This window comes from Lucilia sericata, unplaced genomic scaffold, assembly GCF_015586225.1.
Source record: "Lucilia sericata isolate MDLA Ls3-8-SP2 unplaced genomic scaffold, ASM1558622v1 Contig000627F_arrow, whole genome shotgun sequence".
Taxonomy (NCBI): Eukaryota; Metazoa; Arthropoda; class Insecta; order Diptera; family Calliphoridae; genus Lucilia; species Lucilia sericata.
In genome coordinates, this window is record NW_023994633.1 from 58,778 (window position 1) to 77,297 (window position 18,520).

Consider the following 18,520-nt stretch of genomic DNA (forward strand, 5'->3'; position numbering starts at 1 on the left):
AAATAAATAAATTTGTTATATTGTCTAGATAGTCCTTAGTTTTGATATCACGCCCCTTAAAAATTGGAAACTTTACATTTACTTAAATTAGTTGTGCTTTTTTAAAAAAAAGTCCATGAAACTACTTCACAAAAGTATGCGAATTTTTCCTGTATTTCATATTTGATCATATTATACGATACACAAATTTTAGAATCGCATGGTTTTATGCTTAATATGGCTTTAAGGGGTTACTATCAACCGCATGGATATATTTTTGACCCATTTGGTCCACAATTTTGGGGGATTTGTACCCTCTTTTCATTTTTGGCTATATTTGTAATGTTTTCACCCTTTTTCCAGAAATAAAACTAAAATTTAATATTGGAATTTAATAGAACCCATAGGGTATCTAAAAATAATATTTTTTGTTATAAGGATCTGTACTTAAACGTTCCAAGATGTATTTTTGGTATCGTTTTTCAGTTTCTAATTGAATTATCTGGATCATAAGTCCCTTTTCGTTTCTCTAGGGACGATATTTTTCGACAAAGTTGTCTAGTGTATATTCATGTACATATTGGCACTAATGTATTTTAAATTTTCAATATATTATAGCGGTATACAACCCCAAAACATGCCTTAACAAAACGTCATCCTATATAGTAGATTTCAGTTTTTACTACTCGTAACTTTCACGCTTATGTTGCCCGTTACAATAACACTGTAAGTCCTAAATTTTGGTTTCAATTTGATCATAGTAAATAATATTTAAACACATATCAACATTTTTGATGTGATCATAATGATATCGTGCCATGCAGCATGGAGTCCAGTGGTATATAAAAATAATGATTTTACTATTTTGAATGGTGTTTCTTCGAGGCATGTTTTGGAGTTGTACACTTTCACAACACATTGAAAACTTAAAATGTATAAAAGCTGATATCTAAAAGAATATATACCAGAAAACTTTTCCCGAAAATAGTTGATCCTAGTATTATAAAAATGGACTTAAGTTCCAATATATTGAATTAGCGAAAGAAGAATGATCCGAATAATTTATCTTGGAACGTTTAAATACAGATTCTTGTAACAAAAGATATTATTTTTAGATACCCCAAAGGGTCTTTTAAGTCCCAATATCAAATTTTTGTTTTATCTCTGGAAAAAAGGAGAAAAATTTACAATTATGGCCAAAAATCGCTATTTTAATGATATTACATGAAAAGAGGGTACAAATTCCGCAAAATTGTGGACCAAATGGGCCAAAAATATATCCTTTCCGTGGATAGTAACCCCTTAAAACAATATTACGCATAAAAACCATTCGATTCTAAAATTTGTGTTGCGTATAATATGATCAAATATGAAATACAGGAAAAATTCGTATACTTTTATGAGGCAATTTTATGGACTTTTTTTTAAAAAAGCACAATTAATTTAAATCAATGCAAATTTTTCAAGTTTTAAAAAGCGTGATATCAAACATAAGGACTATCTAGACAATATAACAAATTAATTTATTTATTTTGCACACAAAATATATTATTAAATTTGGTTTCTTTTTATAGTTTACCCAAATTCGAATAATTATGAGAGACACTGTATATCAATACAATACAATTTAAATCTGTATAGGCTGATCTCCTAAAACACATTTTTTGTCCATTAAATGAAGCTGTTTTTTAAAGGATGTTAAAAAGCACTTTTTAAGAAGTAGTCGTAACTGACTATTTCTTAAAACCAGATTTCAAAATACTTAAAAATACGGAAGTTCTTGCAAAATATCACAACAAATAAAGTGTAGAAAATATGTAGTATTTTCATCACAACAGTAACCCGAAGTGCTTCAAACTCAGGTGAAAAACCTATGAATTTTACATTAGCGTGTCATTGGAGGGATGTTGTTCATTTTTGACAACTTTGAACTACATCTAATCTTATCTTTAGAAGCTGTAAAAATCCGATATTTGTATGTCAAAAATAAACCACATTCTTTCAATGAAACACTTATGTAAATTTCATTGGTTTTTCATCAAAATTTGAAGTATGTACTTCGAATATGTTATTTGTTGTGGCTTTTCTACATCTCTTTTCTCACTTATAGCGGTTTTCATTTGTAAGGAAATATTTGGTTTGTAAATGCGAAAAAATATAGTGATATGACATCAATTATTTGTTTGCTGGGATAAATTATAAATTTTATAAAGTCTTCATGGAAAGGGCTAAGGAAACAAATTACGATATAATTTCCTGAGCAGATCTATCGCAAGAATTCTTATTTGTTATATCATATATTTTAATGTATGATTCCAAAACTTTGTACAGAAAAGCAATCTTACACATTAACATTGCCAGTTCAACTTTTAGCATTTTCTCTGCGGTATTTAAATCTTCTACACATGTAAAGTTGCAAAACATTGCAACGATGCTTTGTTTTTTTTTTTTCATGTTCTAGAATATAGAAGATACAAAGTATTGCGTTTGTAATACTTGTCGATGACGTTTTATAAAACACTATACGGCGTTATGAAATACTGCTTTGTTGGTACACAGTTGCTGACGTTTTGGAAGTCAGTCTAATTTAAATGTTACAGTACTATATAAGTATCTATAAGTATAATGGTATCTGATATATATGTGTTTGCTTCTTTTCATCATCATTTGGCTTTTCGTAAGGTATTGAGCTCCTTGATTGTTACAGTGTTATTTTTGAAGCAATTTATCAATTCAAGTTCTTTAGATCCACTAAGAGCGGGTTTTTGAGATGGTAATCAAATGCCAATTAATAATCAGATTAGTTAATCTAAAAATAAATTTAATCTTATGTTAATCCCCTTTGATGTTTTTGAGTACAAGATTAAACTTCGCAGTGTTGCCATACAAAACAACAGAAAACTTCACTGTTTGTTATCAAAACAATGCATATTTTATATAAAGAAGAAGACAATTGTAAATTTAATATGAAATTTAATGAAAACTTAAATTAAAAACAAAAAATGTACTTTGAAGTGTCCATAATTTATACTAATCAATAAATAGAACATTTTAATGTTTATATTTATAAAAATTTTATTAATTTTTTTGCATCAGCTGTTTACACTTTTGCATTTCGTGCTTAAGATTAAACCACCTCCATTGGGCGCTTAAACTTGCAAACAAAATTAACTAATTGAGTACTCAAAAACATCTTTCGAGGATTAATTTTAATTTAATCGCTAATCTTTCACCTAAATATTGGCCCTAAGTAGTTGAAAATACTATGGATAAAACTAATAGACATCAGTTTCCTGCAAGGGAACTTTCCACCGTTATACATAAAGATTATGTATGATTTCTTAATTAATTCCACAATTGATCAAAACTTCCAAATCTAAAATAAACTTAAATGTTAAATGTAATGTTAACTATTAATATAATATATTTACAGTATAAATAAGCAGAATTTTCTATTTAGAGACCGAGTTTTGTAATATTTAAACTTTTATAATTTGTTTGTCAATTTACTAATACTGATGAGAAAGCATGTGGAAACACAATTCTTTAAGTTTTTTGGGGTAATTCCACATTACATTGGAGCTAGCTTAGAGTCAGTTTGCTAAACTTAACAAATAAAATCCTTAATAATAAAGAAACAATAGTAAACTTGTTGAAATAAAATGTTGGGTCACTTCAGAGGTGCAAGTACATTAGGTGAAACATTCAAGATTTTAACATTAGCGTGTCAATGGCGATTATGTGTTTTTGAGAATTTCAAATAATCGAACTAGTGCAGATTCAATGATTTGAAATCGATTTTTCATTGTTTGAAGATATTTCCCAGCAAAAAATAATTGATGTCATACTTTACAAACGACATCTTAATCACATCTAAAAATGCGATTGCATACTTTTCGCTTTTATAAACCAAACATATCCTCACAAATGAAAACACAGTTAAAAATGAGAATAGAGATGTAGAAAAGTCACTACAAACAACATATTCGAAGTACTTCAAATTTTGATGAACAACCAATGAAATTTACATAAGCGTTTCATTGAAAGAATGTGGTTTATTTTTGACATACAAATATCGGATTTTTACAGCTTCTAAAGATAAGATTAGATGTAGTTCAAAGTTGTCAAAAATGAATAACATCCCTCCAATGACACGCTAATGTAAAATTCATAGGTTTTTCACCTGAATTTGAAGCACTTCGGGTTACTAGTTGTGATGAAAATTCTACATCTTTTTCCACACTTTTTTTGCTGGGTTGTTTTGTATTATAAAAAATACGGAAAATATTAAAATTATATTATCAAAATTATTTCTAATACATAACACATAAATCTCATTTGATTAAATTAAATTGTTGACGCTTACTCAAAATCTACTCAAAATCTAACCAGATACACATTTGATTTTTAAGAAATTTTAGTTCATTCCCAGCAAAAAAAAGTGTGGAAAAGATTTAGTATTTTCATCACAACTAGTAACTCGAAGTGCTTCGAATTCGGGTGAAAAACCTATGAATTTCACATTAGCGTGTCAATGGAGGGATGTTGTTCATTTTTTACAACTTTGAACTGCATCTAATCTTATTTTTAGAAGCAGTAAAAATCCGATATTTGGATGTCAAAAATAAACCACATTCTTTCAATGACACGTTTAAGTAAATTTCATTGATTTTTCACCAGAATTTTATTTACTTCGAATATGTAGTTTTTAGTGACTTTTCTACATTTCTTTCCTCATTTTTAACTGTGTTTTCATTTGTAAGGATATGTTTGGTTTATAAAAGCGAAAAATATGCAATCGCATTTTTAGATGTGATTAAGATGTCGTCGTTTGTAAAGTATGACATCAATTATTTTTTGCTGGGTTTGAGTATAAAAATATAAAACAAATATTCTTTGATATTTATTATGTAAAACCAATAAATAAAGTATAAACCATATACATTAGGGATATACCCAGGAAAAACTTACATTGAAAAGTAATGAGTTAAATAGCTAATAAAACCTCTATTCACTACTTCTTCATTAGCATTTTAAGTCATTATTTTAACACGGTGATGTCATTGGAGGCAAGTACTTCTATGCACGCTTACAAATAGGGACTTAAAGAAGTACTTGCAATTTCCCTTACAAAACAGTTGTTGAGTAAGTTGTTTTGTTTTTTAATAATAAAAAGAGCCAGCTAGAATACGAACCAGGGGCTTCGGTTTGTTAGTCAAATGTTCTACACACTGCACCACTGCTTAGCTATTTTATTGCGCGTCAAATAATGGTTTTCACAAACAAAACTAATTTTGTTTTATTTTTTTAAAACACAATTCTTAAAACGCAATTAAATAAAATGTGCAAACAAAATGACAAAGCCGAAAATAAAGTACTTCTATATCAGATTATAAGAAAGTCATTACTAGAGTACTTCTATGTAATGCAGACGGTAAGTAGTAGTCATTGAAAAGTAAGCGAGTTTTTGCTGGGTAACTATTGACATTTTTTGCAAATATGAAAATTGGCATAGCATCGTCAAATAGGTTTATAGTACAAATATTGTATGAAAATTTGATTTATAAACCTTTGATAAATGTTAATGAATAAGACCCTAACAGTCCCAGCAAAAAAAGTGTGGAAAAAGATGTAGAATTTTCATCACAACTAGTAACCCGAAGTGCTTCAAATTCAGGTGAAAAACCTATGAATTTTACATTAGCGTGTCATTGGAGGGATGTTGTTCATTTTTGACAACTTTGAACTACATCTAATCTTATCTTTAGAAGCTGTAAAAATCCGATATTTGTATGTTAAAAATAAACCACATTCTTTCAATGAAACGCTTATGTAAATTTCATTGGTTTTTCATCAAAATTTGAAGTACTTCGGATATGTTGTTTGTAGTGACTTTTCTACATCTCCTTTCTCATTTTTAACTGTGTTTTAATTTGTAAGTATATGTTTGGTTTATAAAAGCGTAAAGTATGCAATCGCATTATTTTTTGCTGGGGTATAACAGTTTTTTATATTTTATGTATGTAAATTACATGTGGTGTAATCAATATTTAAAAAATAACACTATATGATGGCTATAGACAAAGTTGAATTTAGGAAGGCATTTAGTATAAGTTGTATTAGCAGTGTTATTAAAGTCAAATAATATAAAAATTAAATTTTTTGGTTTTTATAAAATTTGTTAATTTAAAATTTCATATTTAACTAGAGTTCCTAATTTCCCAAACATTTTTTAAATCTAGGTACGAAGTAGATTTTGTTTTGTATGGAATATCTAGTTGTAGTGTAAATGGGCTATTAATCAAATTCTTCACTAAAAATTTTAAATAAAAATTATCAATATAAATTTATTACGCATTAACAAAATTTTTCCGAGTTTCAAGAAATTAAAAGAAATATGAACTAGAAACAAGTTGAAATATATGACAGTCTTTTTTGAATTAAAAGGTTAATCTCGAGAAGATATTTAGAAGTAACATGTGGAAAATTGTATCATATATTGTACATGGGCATTTCTAAAATTTTAAACGCGGCCGTCGAAAACACATAAAACCATTTTTTGTTTTGGGAATATTTGGCTCTAATTAGCCATATAAATTGCGTAATTTGATTTTTTTTAATTTTGCATAGAATTTTTAATTTAATTTTAATCATTTTCCCACTCGACATTCTTTACTTCAAATTACTAGTGTTTATAAGTGTATGGGTCAAATGAGTTCCGATCATTTCAATTCAAATTTGTTATTAGTACAATCTCTATTAAGATTTGATAATATTAGTTGAATGGAAACCAAGCCAAATTGTAGGAAATTCTGTTAGATCAAATTGTTTGCTTATCAACAAAAGAACTTTGTTAATTTACTTTTAGTAACATTTGAATTTTAAATAATTGTTATTACGTTTTATAATTCAAATTTTCAGTCTACTTTAGAAACTGAAAATAGTTGTTTGTAATTTATTAAGTTCCAATAAATTCTCTATAGAAATTATAATAACATCAAAACATATGCGCTAAAATCAGATTTTTGTAACTTTTAATCCTTTAATAATTAAGGAGAAGCTATGTGCCAATTTTCATTTAGCTATCAGAAATTCCGGAGCAAAACCCTTATTTTCCTGAGCTATATAAGAACCCTGAATATTATACATATGGGCAATTTCATGTCAAATGACCCAACTCAAAAAATCGATTTTGATAAAATTTGCGCAAGTGTTAGTACATTGGATAGTAGGCTAGACAGCACTATCGGTCAAGAACTGCCGGACTTAGAGGGGGTCAAAGTTGGACATTTTGGTCATACAGGGTTTAATTCAAATAAGTGTAACTTTTCACCTTTTGGTCCTAGCAAAAATTTTTTCATTTAGATACTATCCAATAGTACTAATCTTGGTGCAAATTTCATCCAAATCGGAAGACATTGATTTTAAAAGTTAGGTTACTTGACACGAAATTGCCCATATGTACATATCGTCACCTAAAACGCAAACGGCCCTATCTAACATTTTCAAAATTTTGCAAGAGAAGCCGAAAACTATGTAGATTTAAAAGGTTGTTTTTATCAAAGCGATTTATTGTTATAGTGAAACCTTTAATTTTTTATGGTATTTGACAATGGCGTATAGAAAAATGGATAAATTGGACTTTTTACCTTTAATATTTAAATGTTTTTGTAGATAGGGCCTTTTGTTTTTTGTCAATAAAATAAAATAAAATTTTGGTTCGAGGAGTCCAATTTTGTTTGTGAACATTTGTTTTGATGCAATATATTAGAATCATCAATAAAATCGATTTTTAATTTTTGGTTAGTTAGGACCGTTTGCGTTTTAGGTGTCAATATGTACTTTTGTGAGACTACGACCAACATCTTGATGAGCTAACGAAATCAATATAAGATTTTGGTTTATCAATCCAAAGTTAATTGCTTTATTTGTTCGATCATTCACTTTTCATTTGACCTTCACGTATCCAAATCTTCAACTAATTATGTAGAGATGTATTTATATTAAAATGTATTTATATTAAAATATTTTATTTGTATTTGTTTAATGCTATTCTAAACAAGTTTCAAAAGTGAAAGATAGTTTTATTGAATGTGGAGTTAAAAAGTATATTTAAAAACGACATTGAAAGTGTTTTATTGCCTTTTTAAAGAAGATTGATTTAAACACAATTGTTTTAATGTAGTATAATAAAATGTTAATTTGTTTGTCGGATTTCGAATTCATGTGCAGTGAGACACGTCTGGGGAATTTGCAATAACTTTAAAATTTTTCAACCAATATTTGTGTTTTATATCATTTCAAAATGTTTATTATGTGTACATTATGATTCCTTCACAATAAAGTGCAAAGTTTATTATTAAATGGCAAAATTTGAGCAAAACCTGAAAAATCGACTTTTTTCATTGTAAATGCACTTGGAAACTTCAGAGCCGTTGCGGCTCCTGTTAACGTTATCACGTCGGTCTAATTTTTTGTATGACATACCCAGCAAAAAAAGTGTGGAAAAAGATGTAGAATTTTCATCACAACTAGTAACCCGAAGTGCTTCAAATTCAGATGAAAAACCTATAAATTTTGCATTAGCGTGTCATTGGAGGGATGTTGTTCATTTTTGACAACTTTGAACTATCTTTAGAAGCTGTAAAAATCCGATATTTGTATGTCAAAAATAAACCACATTCTTTCAATGAAACGCTTATGTAAATGTTATTGGTTTTTCATCAAAATTTGTAGTGACTTTTCTACATCTCTTCTCATTTTTAACTGTGTTTTCATTTGTGAGGATATGTTTGGTTTATAAAAGCGAAAAGTATGCAATCGCATTTTTAGATGTGATTAAGATGTCGTTTGTAAAGTATGACATCAATTATTTTTTGCTGGGTAGTTTTACAACAAATAGAACAATTCTAGAGGGGGGAGCAAAAAATTCGCAACTTCGTTTTTTTGGAGCTCTCTAATACATGTACATTAGGGTTATGACTTTTTTTGCGCGGCAAAATACCATAGCACCGCCTTAAAGCTAATAAAGTCCTGATAATATAAGGCTATTTTTTAAGTCAATTCGGTCAAAAAACTTCCCGAACCGAAAGTAATTTCTAAAATGCTTTCGTTCGTCATTTTTCAAAAATGATTTTAATAATTTTCATATAAAAGTATACTATTTTCTATAACATGCAATATCATCGCGATTTGTTAAAATGTCCATAACAAGGATTTAATGAACAATGTTCTCTTTAAGATAATGTAATACAAATGCAAAAATGTTGGCAAAATATTTATTTTTCTCATATAGAAAAGTAAAATTTATACAAAACTTCATCGCCTTTGGTGCGGGGACTTTTTACACGATCGCGAAAAAATAATATCATATTGCTTAACATCTGTTCACGCCCTACAAGCTCTTGCTATGGTATTTTGATTTTGATTTTTGGTCTTGCTGTATTATAACTCTTGATTTTGAATATATTTTTCTTGTTTGCTATTTTTATTTTTTTATTATAATACATAATATCAAAACATTTTTTAAAATATAAGTCACTTGTTATAAGTGAGCATAAGTTCTCCGTGCCGTTTTAAGTAGAGCGTTTTATTGTAAGTATGTATATGTTGTACTTTTATGTTGAATAAAAGACGATTTGTTTTATTTAATAATAAAATAACTTTAATTCATTGATTGAGGTGTGCTTGCTTTAGCGTGTCACAACTTGCTGTAAAAACGGTTATATTAATTGTACAAAAGAAACTTAAAGCTAATGGGGCATGCAGCGTTGCATTTCATAGTGATGCCACATTGTCATGTTGATGCCTCATAATAGCGTTACCCCCTAACATCTCCCTCCTTAAGACTATTGCGGTGATCTTGAAAATGGTTCCACTGGTTTTCTACGGCTGGTTATACGCATTAGAGTTGGGCATGGTGAAGCTGTAGGTGTTGCAAAAGTTTCTTCTTGCAATGGTGGGGTTATTTTGAATTCTTCAAGCAATATTTCCAAAGGTAGATTAGATTTTTCTGATGAGTTGTCGCTTTCGGTATACCTAAGTCGGAGTTGGTCTGTGTCTGATCTTACGAGAATTTTTCTATTAGCAACATAGATCAGGGTATTGTAAACTACGTTACCAATTTTCTCGATGAATTCCCCTGGCACCCAGTGTTGTTTGTTTCCTTTGAAGTTTAAAGCGTAGACCTGGTCGCCATGGAGGTATGTTCTCTTTCGGGTACCGTGTTTGGTATTATATTGTTTCTCCATTTTCTGATTGGTTTCACGATTGGTAACTTTAGGCTTTTTGATGATGTCGAAAACTGTTCTCATTTTTCGACCTATAAATGATTCCGCAGGACTCTTACCATTTGGAGAATTTGGATTAGGTGTTGATCTATAGACTTCCAAGAATGTTTGTAGTGATGTGGTAGGTGTATCCTCCCCTTCTGCCTTTTTGAGAGCGCGTTTTAGTGTATCTACGAATCTTTCCGCTTGTCCGTTGGAGCTGGGATGGAAACGTACAGTTCTTGTGTGTTCTATAGCTCTTTCCTTGCACCAGTTTTGAAATTGTTCTGAGGAAAACTGCGTTCCGTTGTCCGAAACTATTTGTTCAGGATTTCCAAATTGTGCACAGTAATCATTCATAATTTTTATTGTTGCAAATGATGTAATAGTTGGTGTTTCGTAAATAGCAGGGTATTTAGAAAATGGGTCGATACTAACTAGATAATACTTATTCTTAAGAGGTCCAGCATAGTCAATATGTAATCTCTCGAGCGGTCGTGTTGTTATTGGCCACGAGCAAAGGTCGGTTTTGACAGGATTCTTTGCGGCTTGTTGACAGTTTTGACACTTTTTGATGAAATCTTCAATTTGCTTGTCAATACAAGGCCAATAAACGTAACTGCGAGCGATTGACTTACATCTTTCTGCAGAAATGTGTCCTCTGTGAAGTTGTCTGAGAATCTTTTGACGATATGGATCCGGTATTACAATACGATTGTTAAACATAACGCAACCATCTGTCGTCGATAACGATTCTTTTCGATTAAAATATGGTACAATTGAAGAATGAATATTTTTACTATTTTCTGGCCAACCTGTGTTCATATATTGTATAACACTTTGAAGAGTTTATCGCTTTTGGTGGCTTTGACTATCATCTTGAAAGATACTGGTAATGTAGATACTGCTTCGTCCAGATCGATGCGAATGTCGTCCTCAAGCGATACGGAAGCTACTATGTACTCGTCGGTTGGTTTAATTATCACTGATGAGTCTGGATAATACGTCCGCATGACCGAAATCCTTAGTGTTCGTATATTTGATATCGAAGTCATAGGTTAGCAGCGTCAAAGCCCAGCGTTGTAGTCTGTTGGCTGTGTACACAGGAATACCTTTCTTTGAGCCGAAAATTGCGAGCAGTGGTTTGTGATCGGTGTGCAACGTAAATTTGCGTCCAAACAACATCTTGTGGAAGCGTTGTACGGCGAAAATTAGTGCTAACCCTTCCTTCTCAATTTGGCTATAATTACGTTCTGATATGTGATGAATTGCCTTCATGCTGTTATCAGGAAATGTGTGATAGATCACGCCACCTATACCGTGAGATGATGCATCAGCTGCTACGTGAATCGGTAAATCTGGGTTGTAGTGTGTAAGTAACATATCTGAGGTCAAAATTTGTTTAAATTTATCCAAAGATTCCTGACATTCTGAAGTCCAATTAAATGTGTTTTCCTTTTTTAATAGGTCATCAAGAGGCTTTCTGAGGTTTCGCATGTTATTCACGAATTTGTCATAATGATTTATCGAGCCAAGGAGTGAACGTACTTCAGAGATGTTTTGCGGTGTTTTCAAATTTTGAATTGCTGTAATCTTCGTTGGATCAGGCTGAATACCATTACTGTTTATAATCTGTCCAAGATATGTAATTTGCTTTTTGAAAAATTGGCATTTTTCAAATTTTAGACGGAATCCAAAATCTTGAATTTTCTGTAAGAGCAGATTGAGATTAGTTTTATGTTCTGCAATTGACTTACTTGCAAGCATGATATCGTCTATATAAGCCTTGGCGCCCTCTATGCCAGAGCATAGTTGGTCCATGATCCTTTGAAATGCTCCTGGAGCTGATTTTATACCAGGTGTTAAACGATTAAATTTAAATAAATAAATAATTCGGTTCAACTATTGAGTTTAGTCCCGTAGAATAATCTGCGCAAATTCTAATTTTACCATTTCTTCTACTGACCACAATTGGTGCGGCGTACTTTGATGTATCCACAGGAGAAATAATGTTTGCATTTTCCAATCTTTGTAGTTCTGATTCGATTTCAAGTCTTGCTGCGTAAGGAACTGGGCGTTTAGGAACGAAAATTTCCTTTGCATTTGGAAGCAGTTGAATATGTACCTTTGTTTTTGTACAAAGTTCCAAAGTACTGTTATCAAAAACGGGTTGATAATTTTCCTTAAGTTTAGCTATTTCGTCATCGAATTTAATTTGTCTACAACAAGTAGATATTGGTTTATCCCAGAGATCGAAAGCTTGAATCCAATCGATTCCCATGATATTCAGTTGGTCTATATCTGTGATATAGCAGCTTACTGTTTTTGTGACGTCATTCATTGTTACATCGCATTCAAACATAGCTAGGAGATTAATTTTGTTGGTATTTGCATCAATGTTTGCCAATGGTTTCCCATGTCTCAACAGAAATTATTGAAATATCCGATGCTGTGTCTATCTGAAGTCGAATAGTGTTATTATTGATCGTCACAGTTGTATACTTACGAAGTTCTTTGAATTGAAGCTTCATTGTTGTGAATGCTGCATTGGTACGAAATTTTGATTTCCGTTGAAATTTGTCTTTGTAGTAATTTTGTGTTGATTTTGTTTTAATGGGCTTGGAGCTGGAACAGTAGTTGTCCTTGTGTCCAATTTGTTGACATTTGGTGCATTTGTGTTTAACGTAGGGACAAAATTTTACGAAATGTAGATCCCCGCAGAGCCAGCAAGGTGTCTTCGGAAGTTTGTGACTGTTGTTGTTGTTCTCCTTTTTGTTAGCAAAGCAAATTGATTTTGGTTGGTGTTCAATCATTATGTTATCAGATTTCAAATCCATTATACGCTGTGTTTCGTCTACCAGTTTATCCAAATTTGTTGTTTCGGAAAATTCATCCAAAATTTTCAATAAACGTACGCGAATATCTGTGTCTTTACTTGATTTAAGACCCAATACAAAAATTAAACACTTGAACTGATCGATTTTTAAGTCTGTCATCTTGAAGAGCTCGCATTGAAGATTTACACGGCTTGCGTACTCTTTAAAATCCTCACCATCTGCTTTTGCAAGTTGCAGGCATTTGTAGCGTTGTGAAACTTGTGTTTCAGCTTTGCCGAATAGTTTGTTCATCTTGTCAACAGTGTCCTTTAGAGACATGTCAACTGGTTTCATTGGCAGAATGTAGTTTGAAAATCTTTCATGTAATTAGACATTTTACGCCAAAGTAGTGCAACTTTGTCATGGTCTTCTAGAGTGTTCGCCTCTTTTTCGAAAACATGTACATATCTGTTGTACCAAGCTTGAAAAATTAAACCACTTTCTGGTTCATGCACAAAGTCTGTCATTGAGTGCGACAATGATTCCATTAGTGTAGCTTTTGATGAACTCGTACCTGGATTACTTGTTGAAGCAATACCTTGTGCCTGTAATAATTGTGCCATTTGCTGTAGCAAGAGGGTTTGTTGGTGCATAGCGTTTTGCTGATCTTCCAACAGTTGAAGAACTTTGTCGTCGGACATTGTTGTTTGCGGCATTTTATATAAAAATAGATAATTTTTATTTCACCGTCCTCGTCGCCACTTTTGTTGTACTTTTATGTTGAATAAAAGACGATTTGTTTAATTTAATAATAAAATAACTTTAATTCATTGATTGAGGTGTGCTCACTTTAGCGTGTCACAACTTGCTGTAAAAACGGTTATATTAATTGTACAAAAAAACTTAAAGCTAATGAGGCATGCAGCGTTGCATTTCATAGTGATGCCACATTGTCATGTTTATGCCTCATAATAGGGTTACCCCCTAACAGTATATCTAGAAAGTGAGACATTTTTCGTTGACTGAAGAATATAAATAAAATACCATTTGATTACAAGGTTTTGTTGTCACCACTGTTGAATTAAATTGTTATGTTATGTATAATACTGTTGAAAACAAAGCAATCAGAGAATTTGTAGTAGAAATATTTTTGTCAGAAATTTTCATTGTGTTAAAAATATCGTTACAATAGAATTTGTGTTTTGTGTCTTAAATAAATTTGATTACGAATTTTATATTAAATATAAAATAACTGCCTTTTAATAAGAGATTACAATAGTTATGGGCGACTCAAAAGAATCTCACGGTATACCACAGTTTAACGGCTCTGGTTTCGATGATTGGCAGTTTCGTGTCAAATTGCATTTAGACTCTCTAGGATTATTGGACGTTCTAACCGGCGCTCCTCCTACAAATGCGGATGCAATTCCTAATTTTATGAAGAACGACAAGAAAGCAAAAGATCGTTTGGTTGGATTTTTACACTCGGATTGTTTGTGCTATGTTCGGGAGAAGAATACAGCGAAAGAAATGTGGGATAGTTTGCAATCTGTATTTGCAAAGAAATCAGTGGTAAACCAATTACTTTTGCGTAAGAAGTTATCAAGAATGCGTATGAATGAAGGTGACAATGTGACAGCTCATATAATGGCTTTTGAGAATTTGATTCGTCAGTTGAAGATGGCTGGTGCTACAATTGAAGAGGCTGATTTATTGGCACAATTCTTTCTAACCCTTCCGGAAAAATTTGATCCATTGGTAACAGCATTACAAAATGTTGAAGATGGTAAGCTGTCGTTTGACTTAGTTAAGGAGAGGTTAATGTCAGAAGAAGCCAAATTGTCAGACAGAAACGAAGAAGATATTGAACAAAGAACAGCTTTTGTTGGTAAGAAGTTCCATAAGTTCAAGAAATTCAATGGTAAGTGCTTCAAGTGCAACAAATTTGGTCACCGGGCACAAGATTGTAGAAGTGCTAATGCTCAAGTTGCTAATAAGGGTGTATGCTTCATGGTTGGCGGTAATAATAAACAAAGACGCAATGATCAAAGCCGACAAATTATATTCAAGTTGGATTCAGGTGCGAGTGATCATTTGTCAAATGAAAAGTGGTGTTTTAAAAATTTAAAAGAATTGAAAGAACCAGTTGAAATAAATGTGGCCAAGAATAAAGAATTTATTGTAGCAAAACATCATGGAGAGATTAACGGCCTTAGTAATAAAGGGGTTCAAATATCTATGAAGGATGTACTGTATGTCCCTGATTTGTGAGACAATTTGCTGTCTGTTAGTAAACTTAATAATGCTGATTTAGAGGTAAAGTTCATTAATGATAAAGCAATTATATTAAAAAATAAAGAAGTGATTGCTACTGCAAAATTATGTGGAAATTTATATGAACTGGCGATTAATATAAATAATTCATCTGCGTTATTGAGTAATTCAAATGATGCTGTCCTATGGCATCGTAGACTTGGACATGTTGGCGAAAGTGGTCTTCAGAAGTTAGAAAAAGCGAATCTTATAAGTGGACTAAATCTTAAATCAAAATCTCTTGGATTTTATGATATTTGCGTTGAAGGTAAGCAATGTCGAGAACCATTTGATGACACACGCATAAGAGCGAAAAGGGTGCTGGAAAGGATACATTCTGATGTTTGTGGCCCCATTAGTCCAAGTTCATGGAACGGATGTAAATACTTTGTCAGTTTCATAGATGATTTTACACATTTTTCCATAATATACCTGATGAAGAAGAAATCGGAGGTTTTCAAATATTTTCAAGAGTATGAAGCACTTGTTACAAGTAAGTTCAGTGGCACCTCTATTTCAAATCTTAGAATTGATCAAGGCAGAGAGTACCTATCTACTGAACAATCTAACTGGTACAAAAGAAAAGGCATACAAATAGAGTCTACGGTAGCTTATTCGCCTCAACAGAATGGTGTGGCAGAGAGGTTAAACAGGACGATAACAGAAAAAGTAAGAACAATGTTACTTGAATCAAAAGCTCCTAAAACAATGTGGTCTGAAGCAGCTCTTACTGCTGTTTATTTAATAAATCGATGTCCTACAAGAAGTCTTGAAGATTTAAAAACTCCTTCGGAGTTGTGGGAAGGCGTCAAACCAAAATTTGATAAAATTATAGTTTTTGGTTGTAAAGCATATGTATGGATTCCCCACCAGTGTCGGAAAAAGCTTGATGATAGAGGCAAGAAGTCCGTGATGATTGGATATGCACCGAATGGTTACCGGCTGTGGGATTTAGAGAAACAAAAAGTGATAATTGCAAGAGATGTAAAATTTCAAGAAAACGAATTCCCTTTTGAAGGATTTCACAATGAAATCAGCAAAGATAGTATCATAGTCCAAAGAAGACACGAGCAAGAGGGGGAAAGTGAAAATAATTGTGCTGTGTCTGAAGTACTTAATGATGAAGCATTGGTCGAGCAAAATATAAATGGTGAAGGTTACAATGATACAATCGATTTGACTGAAGATGAGGATGAAGAAGTTTTACCCCAAGACAGTTCTAATTCTCAAGACGCCAATGGAATCCAAGAAACAGTTACAGTTCCAGTTCGTAGAAGTAGCCGTGAAAGACGTTTACCCAGTAAACTTCTAAGCTATATTACTGGTTTAGGTGCTACTGTTTCAAATGATAAAATACCCGAAACTTATTACGATATTGCATCTGTAAAAGATTCTGATAAGTGGTTCAAAGCCGTTGATGAAGAACTCAAATCAATGGACAAAAATAAAGTTTGGAACATAGTAGAAGTTCCAAAGGAAACAAAGCTGTTAAAGTCAAAGTGGGTATTTAATATCAAAGTTGATGAAAATGGTAATCCAACTAAATATAAGGCAAGGCTCGTTGCTACAGGGTTCCAACAAAAACAAGGTGTAAATTACTTTGAAACATATGCCCCTGTCGCCAAATTAACAACAATTCGTGTGGTTTTAGCAGTTGGTTTATATCGTAAATATATATTTCATCAACTTGACGTAAAGACAGCATTTCTACATGGTGATCTGAATGAAGACGTGTATATGTGTATACCTGATGGAGTTAAAGCTAATGATGGTATGGCTTGTAAATTAAATAAATCGTTGTACGGCTTAAAACAAGCGCCGAGGTGTTGGAACATAAAATTTAACAATTTCCTGATTTCCCTTAAATTTGAAAGATCGCGGCATGATTATTGTCTTTATACAAGATTAAGTCCCAATCACACTGATGATATTATTGTTATAATGTACGTTGATGATCTACTAATTGCCGGCAACAAGCTGTCAAGTATTGAACAATTAAAGAAGGATTTATCCAAACGTTTTGAGATGTCAGATTGTGGAATTCTCAAGTTTTTTCTTGGTATGAAGATTCAACACAATAGTAATACAATCTTAGTATCACAAGAGGCTAGTATAAATAAATTAGTATCAAAATTTGGTATGGTAGACTGCAATGCTGTAAAAAGCCCAATGGAAAAGGGTTTGCAATTAAAGCAAGAGCCAGGATCTGAATGTAACCAACCCTATCGAGAACTACTTGGAAGCTTAATGTATATTATGTTGTGCTCAAGACCTGACATCTGTTATCCTGTAGGTTATATGGGAAGATACCAACAAAATGCAAACGAAACTCATTGGCAGCACTTAAAACGTATTGTAAGGTATATAAAAGGAACATCATCATTTAAATTAAAGTTTGAAGTCTCAAGTACAGAACCAATTGTTGGATATGTTGATGCGGATTGGGCGTCAGATGTGGCAGATCGAAAATCTGTAAGTGGATACGTTTTTAAGATATTTGGATCAACTGTTTCCTGGTGCAGTAAAAAGCAGCAAACCGTAGCAAAATCTTCTAGTGAAGCTGAATATATGGCACTGAGCTTAGCTACAACGGAAGCAATATGGTTAAAGGGTTTACTTCACGATTTGAATGTTATGTCAGAAGATACTCCTGTTGTACTATATGAAGATAATCATGGCTGCATTGGAATGGCTACAAATTTAGAAAGCAAACGTGCCAGACATATTGACATAACACATAATTTTGTTCGGGATTGTGTAACTAATAACAAAATTAAGATAAATCCGATTGATACAAGTGAACAGCTGGCAGATATATTTACAAAAGCTACTGATCCAACGCGTTTCCAAAACTTTGTTAGAATTCTGGGATTGTCTGATTGAGAGGGGGTGTTGAAAACAAAGCAATCAGAGAATTTGTAGTAGAAATATTTTTGTCAGAAATTTTCATTGTGTTAAAAATATCGTTACAATAGAATTTGTGTTTTGTGTCTTAAATAAATTTGATTACGAATTTTATATTAAATATAAAATAACTGCCTTTTAATAAGAGATTACAATAAATACTTTGTATATTGATTGTATTTTTATATTAGTAATATTTGTATTTGTTGATTTTTCAATTCTCATAATATTTTATTCAAA

General features: G+C 31.8%; 2 protein-coding genes across 5 annotated transcripts in view; one reads left to right on the forward strand and one right to left on the reverse strand.

Annotated features, from left to right (window-relative positions):
- Window positions 1–18,520, forward strand: part of LOC119606835 (furin-like protease 1) — a 96,831-nt gene that overhangs the window by 5,493 nt on the left and 72,818 nt on the right. The gene's annotated exons all lie outside the window — the stretch shown is intronic.
- LOC119606837 (uncharacterized protein K02A2.6-like) lies at window positions 9,828–13,402 on the reverse strand. Its single transcript, XM_037960481.1, has 2 exons — window positions 12,754–13,402; window positions 9,828–11,062 (listed from the first exon to the last, which is right to left on the reverse strand). Exons 1-2 carry the CDS (start codon window positions 13,400–13,402, stop codon window positions 9,828–9,830), a joined length of 1,884 nt encoding a protein of 627 aa, XP_037816409.1.

What these genes read in the sequence shown, in the direction of transcription:
- LOC119606837 (XM_037960481.1), bottom strand. Translation starts at nt 13,402, where the DNA reads ATGTCTCTAAAGGACACTGTTGACAAGATGAACAAACTATTCGGCAAA. An exon ending in GCTTCAATTCAAAGAACTTC is followed by an intron (nt 11,063 to 12,753) that starts GTAAGTATACAA and finishes ATATGAACACAG; the next exon opens with GTTGGCCAGAAAATAGTAAA.